Source organism: Camelus ferus, chromosome 10, assembly GCF_009834535.1.
Source record: "Camelus ferus isolate YT-003-E chromosome 10, BCGSAC_Cfer_1.0, whole genome shotgun sequence".
NCBI lineage: Eukaryota > Metazoa > Chordata > Mammalia > Artiodactyla > Camelidae > Camelus > Camelus ferus.
The window spans coordinates 57,022,216-57,034,775 of record NC_045705.1 but is presented as its reverse complement, the minus strand read 5'-3'; the positions used below and the strand labels follow the sequence as shown (position 1 = coordinate 57,034,775).

Below are 12,560 nucleotides of genomic sequence, written 5' to 3'. Positions count from 1 at the left end.
TGAGTATGGTATGGAATGCAGATGTTAAAGCCTCTACCAGATTCAGGCAGGTAAAAGACTGAGTAGATGAATTCATGAATTCATTCTCCATGATACTTCTTTGCAAGGTTCCCTGATCCTCCAAGCAGAGTTTGGATCTCTCTCCTCCCTCCCCATAGCACTTGGAAGGAAAGGAAACCAGGAAAGGCAAGAGGAAAATCTGATTCCCCTCCATAATCTAATGGAAACACAAGGCTAGTGCTTAGCATTTGATATTGAAGAAAGGATTGTGAGGTTCCATTAAAGACAGAGTTCAGTAGAGGATATACTAAAATGGCTTCTATGAAGCCATTAAAAATTGTGCCCCAGAATCAAGGTTTTTGAACTGTGTTCCTAGAGTTCCCTTCCCAGGACCTGAGAGCAGGAAAATAATGGGGCTCTGGCCTCTCTTCCTTTCAACCAGAGTTAGTTTGCTTTGGTCTGATTTAAATACTAGTGTTATGGATAAAGGGTTCTTTTTTGTTGTTTTTTTAAGCTTTCTGCAAAAATATGTAAAAATCAATTTTGGAAGCATAGTGGTAAAAGTAGGTACAGTAGACCAAAAGGCTGTATTGGCAGCCTAGGGTCAGACTGCATTTCCTGAACCCTTGGTCTTGGGCATGCCTGGCCCTGGTTAAGCTTGCTTAGTTGAGAGAACCTGACCTGGTCTTGAGGATGTCATAGTCTGATGGGATATGGGACTACTACATTTGAAGCTACTGGAGGAGGAGGAAAGGGACCTGGGCTGGGCTTCAGAAGACCTGAAGTCTAGTCTTGGCTCAGCCAGACTGGCTAAAGAGACTTTACACCAGGCCTCTCCCTTCTCTGGGTCTCAGACTCCTCCACTGGAAAACAAGGGGTTGAACCAGATGATACCTTTGAGTTCTGACCTATGATATACTCTTCAGAATAATAATTAAGTAATTAAGGTCTATGAATGTAGCATATTGCTCATAGTTCTTTAATACCATTAGGTCATCTTGCTTTGTGCTCCAGTTAATTGTATCTGTACCTAATGTCTGTCTACTCCACTAAGTGTAAGTCCTTTAAGGCTGTGTCTGATTCATCTTTGTCCACCCACTGGGCCTGGCACAGGCAGGCCAGAGCACACATTTGATTTCAATATATGTCTGTGAAATCAAATTGCCTTAATAGAGCACTAATATGTGTAGAACTATCAGAAGCCAGGTGACTTGGAGCCACTTTTATGGCACAGATATAGGAAAGGCTAATAAGGCCAGAGGAGAGGGAGATAGGTTAGGCAGGTGGGGCTATCTGCAAAGGCTTCTTGGAGGAGGCAGATGCTGAGCTGAAGAGGGTCAGAAGAGGGCCTGACCCCAGGTGGGCTATTTCTTCTTCCTATTCTCTCACTTGTTTTCCCTGAATAGGTTAGTTCTTGGTAGGTAGGGTACATTTGTGCTCACAAGCACCTGAGAGACAAGGACACTGGGGTATTTAGAAGTGAGACAACATGTGAAAGCACTTGGTGAGGGTAGAACAGAAAGATCACAGACAGGTTCTGGAACCAGACAGTCCAGGATTCACATCCTGGTTGTACTACTTACATTGTGGCCTTTGACAAGTCACATGACCTTTCTTATTCATTCCTTGAACATATGCTAATTGAAAACCTCTGGGCCAGGTATTGTGTCGCATGCCAATGATGTAGTGGTAAAATCATAGACAAGCCCCTATCCTGATGTAACTAGAAGGGAGCTAGTGTTTAAACAGGTAATCATACAAAAGTACAGTATAGGAGCATGTAACAGAGCCATTTAGTTTCTTTTTAAAACTGGAATAACAATACTGTGCTCTTTGTGGGATTATGAAGATTAAATGAGATAAGCAAGCTGAGTGTCTAGCCGATTGCTAAGAGTACAACAAATAAACATTACTTAATTTCTCCATATGCCTATGTTGTTTTCAAGTTTTCCCCCTGACAGTTCTTTCTTCTTTCTCAAGGTCAAAATGCTAAAGCTGACTCAGTTCCCCTAAAAGAGCCGAATGGAAATAGAGAACAAGAGAAAGGCCCTGAATTATCTCACCCCTGCCCTGGTTGGTGTTTTCCAAATGGGTCTTTCCAGCCTAGTTGTCACTGAGCTCTAGCTCCTATAGCTCATTAGTGGTCCTCAGGGTCTTCTGCTTAGTCCCAGTCCCAGGCTCTTCAGGCTGACCCTAAATCTGAGTTCTTCTTTGTCTCTGATGGGACTCAGCCTTTTGGGTCTCCTCTTGATTCCCTTGTCTTCTCTCTCTCACCCTTCCTGAGTAGAAGTAGGAGTCTCACCCTCATTACTCCCCTTATTTTGCTACCCACAAAGACAAGCCCAGTGTCTCATTTCATGACATGGGAAGGCCATGGGCAATACAGAGATAGCAGAAGAATGAAAAGGGGAAGTGACAAATGAAACAAAGTTCTAGAGTCGCATCCTCGGATCCATTGTTTCTGATTCCCCCTGAGGAAATAACTGGATGGGGGGAGGGGGGACCAAGCACATGTCCAATACTTCAGGAGGGTCCCTCCTCCCAGACAGGCAGAACAATAGTTGTCCTGTTTGCCTCTAGGACGCCTTTGCTTCTTCGATGTTCTCCAAACTGGGTGGTACCCAGGTCATCTGGCATAGTCCCCTCTGGGAAATTCCTCCTTTCTCAGCCCCAGTGCATTCCAGGAGCAGCTCAGCTCGCCCAGAGTCACACAGCAGTGCCAAGGTGTGAATCTAGGCAGTCTAATTCCAGAACCCCCACTGGCCCTACATCCGTGTGCACAGCCTCTCTGCTTTGGGTAGTTACTGGTCCCTCCTCTGAGTTCCCTCATCTGCCCCTGTAGCAATTCATCTCAAGACATTATCAACAGCTACTAATTACTCTTCATCTATATATTTCCCCTAAAAACTGAGCTCTTTGAGGATAGGAACTGGATTGTTACAAACAGGAGCTCAGTATTGAGTTGAATGAGTGAGTAAACATTGGCAGTAAGAGTCTAGAACTGATTCTGGAAGGCGAGATGACTGTGAAATTAGCCTGGGAAGAGTTGTTAGAAGCCAAGATTTCTCTCATTCCCTCCACAGCCAGACTCTGGGCAGCCTCTTAGGGATAGCTGTACTTGCCATTTTTGGACACCAGGGAGCACCACTGATAACATAGCCTAAACTCACAGATTCCTAAATTTTTCTGAACAGATTTCAGAGTCTAGTACACTTCTATTGAAGATTCTTTCACTTTCCAAATGAAGGCTATTGGTAATAAGAAACCCTGTGGTGTAGAGGAAGGACAGCTAGACTGCTGTACAGAACACACATCATTCATTCATTCACTTTTACTGAGGACCAGCTCTGTATTGGATAAAGTCCTAGTCTGGGAGAATACAAATATGAATAAAATGAAGTCCTTGATGAGCTCAGAGGCTAATGGGGAAGACAATCATAATCCAGTTATTTAAGTATTCTAAGGTATAGCAGAAGACTGGAGAGACAGAACAAGTCAGAGTAGGTGCCAAAGAAAGGAAGGGGGGTACTTTTGAGCTGGGTCTATTTTTTTTGTCGTTGTTGTTGTTTTTGGCTAATTGTAACTTTTCATTCATGCTATTCTGTCATCACTGGTCAAGGCATGGCCGATTTATTTCCCTTGAACTGAGACTTGGAGGATAGGGAGGAAATCCCAAAGGAGATGTGGTTGCCACTTCATCTCCTCAGGCTCAGTTTCCTCATCTGTAAAATGAGTATAGTCTCTGACTTACCTAGCAGAGCTCTTGCGAGGGACAGATGAGATAACAGATGTGAAAGCTCTTGCAAACAGTGGAATAGAGGCATAAGAATTGTTAATCCAGTTTGATTTAACCAACATCTGCAGAATATCTATTAGGAGTAAGGCCCTAAAAGGGAGATATTCCTGGCACATGGTAAAGGCTTGGTGTATAGGTTTGAAAAAGACATAGAGATAAAAAAACAAAACAAAAAAAAGCCCAAACAAACAGCAACCTCTCTGTTTCCTCCTGAGACTTGCAATGTGGCGAGGGTTCTTACAGAAGCTGCATTTACATGAGGACCCAACCTAGGGTCTTTTGAGGTGAGAGTCACAACTTCTTATCCAGGAAGATCCATGAGGTCTCAGGATTTCCCCCTTTTGTAGAATATTAAAGCTGAACTGGATCAATATTATTGTACCTACCTAGCCTACAGTTGGGGAAACTGAGATCCAGATGAGAACTGGCTTTTCTGATGTCACATCATGATGTTGGAGGCAGAGAAGTGACCAGAATGTTTCTCCTATTGTTTGTACTATGACTTCGGCTCCCAGACACCATTTATTATTTTTAATTGTGGTGAAATACACATAATATAAAATTTACATTTTTAAAACTATTAGGTACATTTACATTGTTTTGCAACCAATCTCCAGAACTCTTCATTTTGCAAAATGGAAACTATATCCATTATACAACAACCCTCTATCCTTCCCTTCCCTTAGCGCTTGGTGACCACAAATTTCACTACACTAGGAACCTTATATAAGTGGAATCATACAGTATTTGTCCTTTTTTGATTGGCTTATTTCACTTAGCATAATGTCCTTAAGGTTCATTCATGTTCTAGCATGTAGAATCTCCTTCCTTTTTAAGGCTGAATAATACTCCATTAGCATATATATGTATGCATATATCTATATACCTATATTACATTTTGTTTATCCACTCATCCATCCATGGATACTTGGGTTGCTCCCACCTTTTGGCTATTGTGAATAGTGCTGTTTTGAACATGGGTATACAAATATCTCTTTGAGGTCTTGCTTTCAATTTTTGGGGAGCATATGCCTAGAAGTGGAATTGTTGCAGCATATGGTAATTCTATTTTTAGCTGTCAGACACAATTTTAATCTCACAGGAAATGCAGCAGGCTCAGAGAAGTTCAAGGTCTTGGTGTGAATTAGTAACAGATCTGTGCTTCCTGCCTCCAAGACTCAGGCTCTTTGTACCAAGTGGGTTTTGCACTCATAGCTCCAAAGAAATCACGTGGTGGCTAAGGGAAATGATGCATTGAGTTTCAAGGTGGTTGTATTAAGCATGATTTACTTTCCTTTTTCCTTTTAGACGAATGAGTGTACAGGCAGGTGGGTTGGCTTAGGTAGAAAAGGTAAACTAGTCATCTGAGTGATCAGTTTTGGCTGCAGATGTGCTTTATGTGGCCTATATAGTAATTATACCTCTAAAAATTAGTGCTAGTACTAAAAAAAGGACTGTCATTTAAAAGTCCAGATTTCCATCTTCTCCTAAACATGATCCAGTAATACTGAGTCCAACTTCCTGCCTGATCACCAGTGTGCCACAGTCCTCACCACTCCCGAGTACTCCCACTTACTTCTCTCAATAATATTAGATATTTTCCCACTTTGCCATTTGAGTTTAAGACACCTAGCTCAGAACATACGTCTAGTAGAACCTAGTTCAGGAGCTCAACTTCTGTTAGGGCCAATTTCTCAGCATACAATTATTTATTTATTTATTTATTTATTTATTTATTTATTTATTTATTTATTGGGTAGTGTGTACTTTATTGATGGTACATGACAAGGCAGGGCTCCCCAAGCCCCTCCCCTTTTTCAGGGGGTCTGGGGGGAAACTGTGTGGAGGTCAGATTCTCAGCTTGTTGGGGGATCGAGTTGGGGCCAGGACTGCCCAGCAGCTGAGGGCCTCTCTCTTCCTCTTGTGCTCTTGCTGGGGCTGGTGGTCCAGGGGCTCTTACTCCTTGGAGGCCATGTGGACCATGAGGTCCACCACCCTGTTGCTGTAGCCAAATTCGTTGTCGTACCAGGAAATGAGCTTGACAAAGTGGTCGTTGAGGGCAATGCCAGCCCCAGCATGGAAAGTGGAAGAGTGAGTGTCACTACTGAAGTCGCAGGAGACACCCGGTCCTCAGTGTAGCCCAGGATGCCCTTGAGGGGGCCCTCCGATGCCTGCTTCACTGCCTTTTTGATATCGTCATATTTGGCAGGTTCCTCCAGGCGGCAGGTCAGATCCACAACAGACACATTGGGGGTGGGGACATGGAAGGCCATGCCAGTGAGCTTCCCATTCAGCTCCGGGATGACCTTGCCCACAGACTTGGTGGCGCCAGTAGAAGCAGGGATGATGTTCTGGGCAGTGCCTCGGCCATCACGCCACAGCTTCCCAGAGGGGCCGTCCACAGTCTTCTGGGTGGCAGTGATGGCATGGACTGTGGTCATAAGTCCCTCCACGATGCCCATCACAAACATGGGGGCATCAGCAGAAGGGGCAGAGATGATGATCCTCTTGGCTCCACCCTTCAAGTGAGCCCCAGCCTTCTCCATGGTAGTGAAGACACCAGTGGAATCCATAACGTACTCAGCACCAGCGTCACATTTGATGTTGGCAGGATCTCGCTCCTGGAAGATGGTAATGGACTTTCCATTGATGACAAGCTTCCCATTCTCAGCCTTGACGGTGCCATGGAACTTGCCATGGGTGGAATCATACTGGAACATGTAGACCATGTAGTTGAGGTCAATGAAGGGGTTGTTGATGGCAACAATGTCCACTTTGCCAGAGTGAAAAGCAGCCCTGGTGACCAGGCACCTGATACGGCCAAATCCGTTCACTCCAACCTTCACCATTGTGTCTCAGAGATGCAGCTGGCACTCACGAGAGATGCAGCTGTCTGTCGAACGGGGAGGAGCAGAGAGCCCCAGCATACAATTATTACCCAACAAATATTTGAGTGATCAAATGAATTAACTCATGTCAAACAGCTTTTTTACCGAGCACTTAGTATGTACAAAGCCTATGGCTGGATGGTTGTTTCCCAGAGATGAATAAGGCATGGCCCCTGACCTCTGAAAACTTACAGTCTTATGCGGTGGGGGAAGGCAGATATATGTATGGTCCAATTCTGGACCAGAGGTGGCAGGCAGAATAGGAGTTTCTGAGGAGATCTTGAACTGTATCTGGAAGAATGAGAGGCTAGCTACATGAGGAGTTGGTGGGAGGAGGGGTGGGGAGAGGAGACTGTTTCAGGTAGAAGCAATGGCAGATACAAGGGAGGAGAGGTGGCTGTAGTTCCATGTGCTTGAGGAACTTAAAGAAGACCAGTGTGACTTGGGTTTAATGAGAGTGGGGACAGTGGTAGTAATGACGTCAGATGTGTATTTTTATATCAACAGCATAACCCTTAAGCCAGGCAGCTGTTGGGCAAATCCGTGTTCCTGTTCTTCAGAAGGCTTGTTCAGAACAGGTAGCTGGCTTAGCACAGTCGGAGGAGGGACCAGGCCTAATCCATTCCCCTGCCTCCGGTGCCAAGGACAGGGTAGGGCACAGAGCAGGTTTCAGTAAAGATTTGCTGGCAGTTTGCTTGAGAAGAGAACAGGAAGTGCAGGCTCTGTTGAAGGAGGCGCAGGTGCGGCTCAGTCTGCATGGGGGCACTCATTCTCAAGTCGCTAACACCCCCAAGCCACACAGAGAGCTGGGAGAGTGAGATGTAGGGAGGAACCAGCCACAGGCCCTACCCGCAGAAACCTCAGAAGGGAGGGGATCTGAGGGGCCAGTTGGAAAACGGACTGTGAGAGTTAAGGAAGGGCGTCCAACTTCGCTTAGGGAGAGGGAGGTCAGGAAGGCAGATAGGGCCCTTTAGCCCAGACTTGAGGGATGTATAGGGCAATTTGACCTATAGTGGTTTGGACGTTTCATTTTGTTATCTGGCATCACTTCCTCTGTGAACACTAGCAGGCCCTAGTGGGCCTCCCCCGGGGCGGGTCCTAGCTTCACTCCCCAACCTTCTGTAAAGGGGCAGGGCCTCCCAAGGCGCTCCGGAGCTGTCTGCAGCACCCAAATTTGCCCGCCAGGGGCCGCTGCACATGGGTGACGAAGCGCGCGGGTTCCTAAGCTGCAGAGAGGCGGAAGCCGATTGGCTGCGAGGCGCGGCGGGAGGGCGGAGCCTGGGATGGTGGCCCTAAGTGGGGGGCAGGGAACGCGCCCCCGGCCGAGACCGGCCCGGCCGTTATCGCCTCAGACAGCCCCGGGAGGCAATCGTGGTGCCGACGGCCTCTGTCCAGCCCGGTTCTAGAGCTGAGGAGAGTGGAGCAGCACCAAAGCCCGGAGATCAGGGCAGGGCAGCAACTGTCACCGTCGCGGCTACCGCCGCAGGCCTGGGTTACCTGAGCAACTGCGTGTCAAGGGCCCGCCCGCGGGTTCGCGGGCGGTTAGCGCGGGAGAGACTCTCGTGGGGGAAGGGGAGACCGGGACCCGACCTTTGGCCGGGAAGAGGGGTCCTGCCGGTCTAGCGTGAGCTAGCGGCCGGGAGAGCCCGCCAAGGTCTGGGGGCGCCGGGCGGCTGCCTCCAACAGGTTATTCCGGGATAAGCCCGGCGCTGGGGCGGGCCCGGGCTTCGCCGGGGGCCGGGCGGCTCGGGGCGGGCCTGCGGGAGAGCACGCCCCCGCCCGCCCCGGGCCCGCCCCGCGCCGCCCGCCCGCCCGCCTGCCCGGGAGCCTCTGTCCCGGGCCTGGCCCGTGCGCGTCCGCCTGCTGAACCTGGGCACTGCCTGCCGCCTGGGCACGGGACTGGGCGGGGGCGCTGACCTCGGCCTAGGAGGCCTGGGATCCCCGAGCCTCCCGCGCCCGCAGGGGCCTAGGAGTCGCACGCCCTCCGCAAACCTGTGCAGCTCGCCGATCCTCGGCGGGGCAAGGCCAGGTGCCCCCCTCTTCCCCTCCCTTCAGTCCCTCCCCGACTCCCGTGCCCGCGGGAGGTCCCGCCCGCTCACCCCCTCCCTCAGGGGTGTAGCCGGCTGCGGAGCTGACGGCTCCGCGGCCACCCTGTCCAAACTCTCCGGAAGCGGCCCGAGCCGACAGGGCGCTCAGGTCGTCGCAGCTCCGGCTGACCCAGTGTTGGACCGGAGGCGCCGGCCCTCCTCCCGCACCCAAACTTGGAACACTTGACCTTTGGCTCTCGGAGGAGACAGCCTCGCGGGTGGCTGGACAGCTGCGGCACCTCGAGGGCATCTTGCCTGGGGTTCCAGTACCGTCGGCTGCCCTCCCGGGCTCCCGGCTTTGCCTCTGGGATCCCGAGGTGTCCACTTAGGCACATGCTGACTGGAACCTGGAGTCATGGATGTGTGCGCCCGTCTTGCCCTGTGGCTCCTCTGGGGTCTCCTCCTGCATCACGGCCAGAGCTTCAGCCAAAGCCACGGCGAGAAGGCGACAGGAGCCGGCTCGGGGGCCAGTTCTGAGGAGTCCACTGAAGCAGGTAAGGCCTTGCTACCGGGCAAGAACTGAGTTGCCCAAGTGGGCAAGTTGAACCCTAGGGTTCTACATGTGTGATTAATGGAGGACTCACATGGCACTGCCGGTTCCTAGTAGTCCAAGGAGTTCTTTCTCTTCTGGAGCCGTGGCTAATGTCTCTGTCTTTCTTGAACAACTTTCCTCATCCCTCCTTAGGATGTCTTTTGTAGGCAGTGAAAAGAGGTCTGCCTTTGGGGCATCTTGGCCTTTCAGGTCAGCAAGCCAAGACCCCTTCCCAAGACTACTTGTCTGGAAGAATGGCCTGGGCAGATGATAAGTCTTTTGCTATTGGCCAGTTTCAGCACTTGGCAGCACAGAGGGAGGTTAAGGCTACTTGGATCAGGCAGGGAAAGTAAGGGCTGGGCCAACTCTGTTGCTCTATAACTTAGTGTTGAGGTGTGCCTTTCTATTCCAGTAAGCGTGGGAACCCTATTCCCTCCTTTCCCTTCCGTAATCTGCTGTGTCCTAGCTGTGCCCATATGAAATATCAAGGCCATTCCTTAGATGGAATCCTATTTACCACCAGGGAGTTAAACGGCCTTTTCTTGACATGGGCATGGTATCATTCCTGGACCACTTGTTGACATTCTGTTTCTTCTGACTGATGAGAATACGGATTCTATGATATTTTTGATCTGTCCTGGCTTCTTCTATGCACTCATGGAGCCTTGTCAAAAAGCAAGAGCCCTCGTGTTCTGCTGCAGAAGAGAAGAGCACTGTAAAAATTCAGTTGTTTTACACAAGGCTTGGAAGGAATTCAGTTTTTTTATCTCCATTTTTCTCACCCTGTCACTGTGATCTGCCCAAAGCAGTGAGCTGCAGAGTGAGGAGAGTTTATAGCTGGGTTCTTTCTGGGTGGAGGGGCAAGCTCAAGTGAGGGGGCAGCTCAGTGAATACCCTTTGATTAAAGGAGGAAAAGGAAACGTAGGTCATGGTGGCCAGGAAGTTTCTTAATGGATCCAGAGGCTGGCTTTGGTGGTAGACCCTTTCTCAGGAAACCCCCTTTTAAATTCCTAGACTGGGCTGCTTGTGATTGCAGGTACCCCAAGGACTGGCTTCTAAGTGAGGCCAAGGTTGCCTATGTACAAGCATGGCACCTAGGCTGTTGCTCTGAAGATAGGTCCTTCTTGCGTATCAATCCTGTTTCTCCATACAGTGTCTCGTTGGCCCCTGAAACCTAATTCAAAGCTTGGTTCTCATTGGGCTGTGAAGGGGAAGACTAGCAGGCAGATGTAGGTCAAACTGTGAAGAAGACTTAAAGAGCATCTTTGATGTCATAGGGACATCCTTGTTTGTAATTGATAATCTGTCTGTTTTTCACTCTAAAATATGCGTGCCTGACATAAAGGGAATTTTTTTTGGTGGGGGGAAGAGGTCTATATTTTAGACACATACTAAAAGGGATGAAATTTTGAATTTACTCATAAGCTATCAGGAAGATTTGTGTTTGTATGTGTGTGTGCACGCCTGCCATAGGTAAGAGGCATCCCAGCATCCCTTGGAACCACTCCCTGACTTGAACTTATGGGGACAGCCCTCCACACAATATACTTTAGAGGCCTGGCTGTGTTGATTATATTTTTTAACATTTTTTATTGATTTATAATCATTTTACAATGTTTTGTCAAATTCCAGTGTTCAGCACAATTTTTCAGTCATTCATGGACATAGACACACTCATTGTCACATTTTTTCTCTGTGAGTTATCATAACATTTTGTGTATATTTCCCTGTGCTATACAGTATAATCTTGTTTATCTGTTCTACAATTTTGAAATCCCAGTCTATCCCTTCCCACCCTCCACCCTCCGGCAACCACAAGTCTATATTCTCTGTCTATGAGTCTATTTCTGTCCTGTATTTACGCTTTGTTTTTGTTTGTTTGTTTGTTTGTTTTTGTTTTTGTTTTTTAGATTCCACATATGAGCGATCTCATATGGTATTTTTCTTTCTCTTTCTGGCTTACTTCACTTAGAATGACATTCTCCAGGAGCATCCATGTTGCTGCAAATGGCATTTTGTCGTCGGTTTTTATGGCTGAGTAGTAGTTGATTATATTACTTAAATTTCTCTTTTGTTTTTTTTCTCCTGTCAGTTCAGAAATCAGTTTCTGTCATCACAATAACATTGAATCCCAGGGAGGGAAGTCTCAGAGCCCCTGTGTGCTGGGAATGGCTATGGTTTGTGGTAATCTGGAGGCCCTAGCACTGTTGTTCTGGTAGGCTATCCCCTTGGGCCTGTCTGGGACTTTGTCTCTGTCTCAGATAGGAACTCTATTTTGCAGAGAGGTGAACTGAACTCATGGACTGGGCTCTGCTAAAGGATTTGGTGAGGCACTTCCTATGTGGCCAGGAAATCTTTAGCCTTTCTAGTCCTTCCTCAGAACACAGGAGCTTTACTTACCCTTAAAGCTGCCACTTTTCTAAATCAGATTCAATATATCTAGTCAATTTGTATGTTCTCTAAAGTTTGTATTTTACAATCACACAACTGTTTTTCCTACAGAAGTCTTACAATAGCTCTATTGGAATAGGATAGTGGTATTATCCCCATTTTTATTGAAGAAACTGGGTCCTGTGCTCAGTTTTCTGATTAAGTCCTAGACTCATTCCATCTTCTCCAGTCCTGCACTGTTAAAGGAGCAGTAGGTAAGGCCAAGAGAATGTCACTTTCCTCCTGGTGCGCTAGTTAGGCAGGCCCTGGTGACACTGTAGCAGAGATCCAGGGAAAGGACTGTCATTTCCTCCTCTAGAGAGTCTGCTGCATGGGCCAGAATATTGCATTTTTCTCTCTTGTTGGATATATATGCCTATCTTAAAGGTCTGCCCCTCCAGTGAAGGTAGGTGCTATGCTAGGAGGCCCTCTCACTGGGCTGTGGAGAGGCCATTCCTGTCACCTTCTGGCTCTTTGATGCCTGTATACACAGCTGTGCTAAGTTACTTTCTCAGTAAAGATGTGTGCTTGACTGTGCTATTCTGGGGCCTGCACTTCTGAAATTGGCCTGGAATTGATACCTGGAACCTCCCTTAGACTCAGGACTCATTGTCTCCAGAAACTCAAAATGTTTCCTGCAATATGTATGTGAGGAGTCCCAGGTGAGTCTGGAGTTGTGACTGCCAGTGTTGGAGGTACTGAGGGCCTCTAATCAGGAACTGTGGTTTGACTCAATATAGCTAGAACGGACTTTGGAGGACAGGCATCCAGTGCTGGCTGGCTTCTCGATCAACCCCTAATGGAGTGGGAGGCTAGAGCCCTGCCTG

General features: G+C 48.1%; 2 protein-coding genes across 4 annotated transcripts in view; one reads left to right on the top strand and one right to left on the bottom strand.

Moving 5' to 3' along the window:
- Positions 1-5,548: 5,548 nt before the first annotated feature.
- Positions 5,549-6,780, bottom strand: LOC102513822 (glyceraldehyde-3-phosphate dehydrogenase). The gene is given in 2 exon segments (XM_006181646.3): positions 5,549-5,919; positions 5,922-6,780. Coding segments are annotated over 2 exon segments (891 nt in total). The 5' UTR covers positions 6,646-6,780; the 3' UTR covers positions 5,549-5,752.
- Positions 6,781-8,013: 1,233 nt separating this feature from the next.
- Positions 8,014-12,560, top strand: part of STIM1 (stromal interaction molecule 1) — a 170,238-nt gene continuing 165,691 nt past the window's right edge. The window contains exon 1 of one of the 3 annotated variants that reach the window (XM_006181647.3): positions 8,014-9,265. In XM_006181647.3, the coding sequence (XP_006181709.1) occupies positions 9,127-9,265 (139 nt within the window). In that variant the 5' untranslated portion in view covers positions 8,014-9,126. The remainder of the gene's footprint in view (positions 9,266-12,560) is intronic. The other 2 variants (XM_014556683.2, XM_006181648.2) reach the window with 2 other exon arrangements.